The sequence below is a fragment of the Pseudophryne corroboree genome, chromosome 10 (assembly GCF_028390025.1).
Source record: "Pseudophryne corroboree isolate aPseCor3 chromosome 10, aPseCor3.hap2, whole genome shotgun sequence".
Classification (NCBI taxonomy): Eukaryota; Metazoa; Chordata; class Amphibia; order Anura; family Myobatrachidae; genus Pseudophryne; species Pseudophryne corroboree.
In genome coordinates, this window is record NC_086453.1 from 65,096,926 (window position 1) to 65,102,925 (window position 6,000).

At 42.2% G+C, this 6,000-nt stretch overlaps 1 protein-coding gene across 1 annotated transcript in view; it reads right to left on the minus strand.

Moving 5' to 3' along the window:
• The window catches only part of LOC134967018 (transmembrane protease serine 3-like), a 69,184-nt gene extending 66,541 nt beyond the window's left edge, over positions 1 to 2,643 (minus strand). Inside the window, exon 1 of the mRNA XM_063944011.1 lies at positions 2,421 to 2,643. Within this exon, the coding sequence (XP_063800081.1) occupies positions 2,421 to 2,429 (9 nt within the window). The 5' untranslated portion in view covers positions 2,430 to 2,643. The remainder of the gene's footprint in view (positions 1 to 2,420) is intronic.
• Between the last annotated feature and the right edge of the window lie 3,357 nt (positions 2,644 to 6,000).

The following is a 6,000-nucleotide window of genomic DNA, read 5'->3' on the forward strand; positions in this document are numbered from 1 at the left end:
ACCTAATGACCGTATCCCGTTTCCAACTGATTAGTCCCTGGATATGTCCTTAGTGTTCAAGACTGAGCAATTGCCCAATGAGATCCCTCTTGTGCTGCATGTTACTGCACTTCTCACTGTGCCTCTCTACTCTGCATGTTCTAGAGCGCAACAATGACTGAATAACAGCATTAATTATGAACAGTATGGGATGGTCAGAAAACTTGTCATGATGGGGACTGTAGTTAGGGACTATGGGCCCTGCCCTCTCCAGGTAACTAGTGTGCCAGAGTGCTTCCACATCAAGACACCCTTAAAGCGTTTCATGATGCTGCCGCATATTAGGGACAGTGGTCTTCGTCCAAGACCGGGGCAGGGCAGTGAGAATTACTGTTATTCTGTAATGAGAGAAGTGATACTGTGCATGTTTCCCTGTAGTTATCCAAACAATTACTATAGGAGCAGCCATGAAAACCAAGCATACAGAACAAAAGAAGTTAAACTGGGCAAGCTTCCCTGTACTTATCCACATATGCACAATAGGAGCATCTGCTGAGACTTACACCAAACATACAGAACAAGAGAAGTGATACTGTGCAAGCTTCCCTGTACACATCCATACATGCACAATAGGAGCAGCTACTGAGAATTACAGTAAGCATATAGAACAATAGAAGTTAAACTGGGCAAGCTTCCCTGTACTTATCCACATATGCACAATAGGAGCATCTGCTGAGACTTACACCAAACATACAGGACAAGAGAAGTGATACTGTGCAAGCTTCCCTGTACATATCCATACTTGCACAATAGTAGCAGCTACTGAGACTTACTGTAAGCATACAGAACAAGAGAAGTAATACTGTGCATGCTTCCTTGTACTTATCTATACATGCACAATGGGAGCAGCTACTGAGACTTACATAATGCATACAGAACAAAAGAAGTGATACTGTGCATTCTTCCATGTACTTATCCATACATGCACAATGGGAGCAGCTGCTGAGACTTACAGTAAGCATACAGAACAAGAGAAGTGATACTGTGCATGCTTTCCTGTACTTATCCATACATGCACAATAGGAGCAGCTACAGAGACTTACAGTATGCATACAGAACAAGAGAAGTGATACTGTGTATTATTCCATGTACTTATCCATACTTGCACAATAGGAACAGCTACAGAGACTTACAGTATGCATACAGAACAAGAGACGTGATACTGTGCATGCTTTCCTGTACTTATCCATACATGCACAATAGGAGCAGCTACAGATACTTACAGTATGCATACAGAACAAGAGACGTGATACTGTGCATGCTTTCCTGTACTTATCCATACATGCACAATAGGAGCAGCTACAGAGACTTACAGTATGCATACAGAACAAGAGAAGTGATACTGTGCATGCTTTCCTGTACTTATCCATACATGCACAATAGGAGCAGCTACAGAGACTTACAGTATGCATACAGAACAAGAGAAGTAAGTTATCCAAAGACACAGGATAAAACCAGATCATTAGAAACAATACCAGAATTTCTACCATACATTACAGGGAAGTGGTACTGTAGTTTTTGGTTTTCATCAAAGTATGATTAAATAGAAGTTTCACATGCAATAAACAGAACAAGATGTAATAGACATGTGTAATAGAAATAATAATATACAGAGAATTATATCCACCATGCAGGACAGGGGAGGTGGTACTGTGCAGTTATCCAGGGAAACGCAATGACAGCAGGTAGCAAGCACTGCACCCAGCATAGAGTATGAGAAGTGTCAGCATATAGTTGTTCTTACATTCCCAGACCATGTGCTTAGTAACACTGACTATGTGCTTAGTAACACTGACTATGTGCTTAGTAACACTGACTATGTGCTTAGTAACACTGACTATGTGCTTAGTAACACTGACTATGTGCTTAGTAACACTGACCATGTGCTTAGTAACACTGACTATGTGCTTAGTAACACTGACTATGTGCTTAGTAACACTGACTATGTGCTTAGTAACACTGACTATGTGCTTAGTAACACTGACTATGTGCTTAGTAACACTGACCATGTGCTTAGTAACACTGACTATGTGCTTAGTAACACTGACTATGTGCTTAGTAACACTGACTATGTGCTTAGTAACACTCTCCGCTCAGTTCAGCACATTTGTCGTGTGTGTATATAACTGTAGTGCACCTGCACAGACAAGACACACCTGCTGGGCACAGTATCACATCACATACACTGAGGGACACATCGACGCACTACATTTTAAGTTCACTGCAATACTTTAAAATATTAATATTCTAAATTCTAAAATTTAGAATATTTTAACATTTTCCAAATATTTTTCAATAAAACTATTTACACGGCAGCTTTTATCACACCCCATGGGTGTTACCTGTATTTCATGCTTAGGGGGTGGGTTTCTGAGAAATACCTTTGTCATGGTGAGGGGCCATTCCACTGTTACTCGCTATCTGTTCTCTCTTGGAGGGGGCCACTGCGGAGAGGGGGTCACGGGTTCTTAGTCCTCTGACACAACTGTGACATGATTGTCAGCTCTTGGCAGCCACATGCTACAGAAGATTTCCAGGTATCCAGGTAGCTGTAGACAGGAGAGCGGCCGCCTATAGGAACTTTCCTTCCTCACCTACCTGACAGCAATCCCACCACAGTGGGAGCTTCCCTGTGTGTATGCTGAGCACATCCTGAGAAGAGTACACATGGGATATATCAGGTGTCCTCTGAGGGGATAGAGTTACTGGCAAAGCCATGATATACAGCTGTTCGTATGATACGTTACTTCTATTGTAGTGTGGCTGGACAAGAGGGTAGATGTGGAGACAGAGGAGTGCCAGTCAGTGGGGGTGGTGAGGAGCACACTAACACAGCGTTAGCTGGTGCTGGCATACACCTGATGAATATACTGTAGTAATTGGAGGCAGTGTCATCCCATTGTATACGGGTAAATAAAATATTTGCCACTGATTTTCTGTAATTGCGTATTTCTCATAGTGAATGTTTTTAAGCCCTCAGATGGCGTTAATTACCAGGACTAGGCTCCGGAATGCATTGCATATCTGCTTCTGTTCCCCGTACATATATTCAGGGCTACTTATTATGTGCAGGGCTGTAGAGAGTGGTGCAGGGCCCGAGTACTGTAGGGAGCATGGCCTAATTGTTGGCAGAGTATTGCGGTGCTTGATGTAGTGACGTTAGTCCACACACTGAATGAGTTAATAGCAAGCAGGTTTATTTGAGATACACCCAGGTGACTTGGATATACTGTAATAGTAGGGAATTGGTCCCCTTATATCAGACAGTGTAACACAGTGTATTAGTGGTACTTATCAGCATGCTCATGTGGCTGCGGTATGACAGCAGGGGATGGCTCTGGTGGTAAGGGATGGAGGACTGCACGTCCGTGCATCAGACTCCCGCTGTGAGAAGTAATGCACCGCCAGGCTCTATGTTAGCTCCGGCAGCGCGGTACATGCGGCACACGGAGGAACGCTGAAGTCTCTCTCTCACACGCTCTCACTGAGCTCCGCTCTCCGGTCTCAGCTCTCTAAGATGGAGGAACTACATGCACTAGGCTCCGCCTCCCTAAGACTGGCACTAGAGGGATGAACACTAGGGGATGCGCCCACAGGACCTTATGCATTTGGAGACAGGTACAGAGCACACCATTATCTAACACTCCCCCTCGCTCAAGACTGTCTGCGGTCACATATAAAAGAACATGGCATTTTATCAAATACTTTCAATAAAGTCATATCTGTTACTGAAAACATGGTTGTGAAGCAAAAACAATAAGAATAAATCAATATTAAACATATTACAGTCCACATTCCTTCAAGAATGCATGTAACAGGTGTGATGACAGTCCTCTTGTCAACATGTTGGCAATATTTTCTTCATTTGCAACATATTCCACACTGATAGACTTATTTTCCACTAATTTGCGGATGAAGTGATGTCTTAAAGCAATGTGCTTAGACCATCCATGATGCTTTGTGCTACAAGAAAGATCTATTGCTCCCTTGTTATCACACCCTATGTTGATGATCTCACTGTGATAAAGAAGACCTAACTCACATAAAGTCTCTTTTATCCATAGTGCTTCCTTTGACGTTTCTGTGTGCACCATGTACTCTGCCTCTGTTGTAGAAAGAGCAACTTTGGGTTGTTTCCTATTTGCCCAGCTGACGTTTTTTTTTCCTCATCTGATCCCCAGTCAGCATCACAGAATGTCTTTTGATTTTGTAAATATCAGCTTTAGTGAACTTGTACCTTTGAGGTACCTTAGAATTCTCTTCACTGCAATCCAGTATTGTCTCCTAGGAATATTTGCAAACTGGCTTGCCTGACTCACTGCATGTGTGATGTCAGGACGTGCCCCAATACTTGCGTACATCAAACTACCAACAGCATTTTGATAATGGTTTTCTTGCATTTCCTCTATCTCCCACTGGCTGTTTGGTGACAAGGCCTTGACCATTGTTACACTTTTGTCAATGGGAGTAATTACTGGTATTGCATCTTTCATCCCATATTTGGAAATTATTGCCTCAATGTATGTTTGTTGGTCAACTGTGACAGTCCCTTCTTTTAAGTTTTGTACAATTTTAATGCCCAATAAGTGATTTGCAGGGCCTAGATCTTTTAACTTGAATCTTTGTTTTAGCTGGTGCTTCACGTCAGTGATGTGATTTTCTTGACCTGCCAGTAGTAAATCATCCACATACACAGCTATTATGAACAATTTTTCTTCTATGTTTAATGGTATAGGCAGCAATCAGTCTCTGACCTAACAAAGTTAATTTCTAGTAACACTGCATCCAACTTCACATACCAGCAACAACCACTTTGCTTGAGGCCGTATAATGACTTCTTTAAGAGACAAACTTTTCCTGTTTGGAATATATTCACGTCATAGTGTTCAGGTGGTTCCATATACATTTCCTCAACTAACTCTCCATTAAGGAATTCAGAATCAAAGTCTAGCTGATATAACAGTAGATCATGAAGTATAGCAATAGGAATCACTAACCTTGAGGTGCTATATCTTGCGACAGGTGAATAGATCTCTCTCCGTAATCGATTCCAGACTTCTGGGTATATCCCTTGGCAACAAGGGTGCTTTGTAATTAGCCATTGTCCCGTCTGCATTTAACTTCTTGCAGAAGACCCACTTGTTCTTGATCGTTTTACGGTTACTTGGCCTATCAACTATAGTTCATGTACTGCTATCATCCAGTGCTGACAGCTCTGTATCAATTGCTGACTTCCACTCTGTCCAGTCACTTCTTGACTTTGATTGTATGTTTTGAGGTTCACAGTAAGCTATGTTTGCATACTCCTCATTGTATTTCTTGGCTGGAACACCTTTGTTGCTCCTCATGGAACTTCTGTTCCCTGATTTGTTGTCTACTTTGACACTCTCAGTTTCAGACACGCTTTCTGCTGCCTGTACATCCAATAATACATTTTCTTCTTGCTCCACTGCTCCAGTTAGTGGTGCTGTCTCATGGAATACCACATCTCTGGATTTAAGAAGAAGGGTGCTTTGTAATTAGCCATTGTCCCGTCTGCATTTAACTTCTTGCAGAAGACCCACTTGTTCTTGATCGTTTTACGGTTACTTGGCCTATCAACTATAGTTCATGTACTGCTATCATCCAGTGCTGACAGCTCTGTATCAATTGCTGACTTCCACTCTGTCCAGTCACTTCTTGACTTTGATTGTATGTTTTGAGGTTCACAGTAAGCTATGTTTGCATACTCCTCATTGTATTTCTTGGCTGGAACACCTTTGTTGCTCCTCATGGAACTTCTGTTCCCTGATTTGTTGTCTACTTTGACACTCTCAGTTTCAGACACGCTTTCTGCTGCCTGTACATCCAATAATACATTTTCTTCTTGCTCCACTGCTCCAGTTAGTGGTGCTGTCTCATGGAATACCACATCTCTGGATTTAAGAAGACGTTTGCTTGTAACATCCCAAAGGGAGTGGA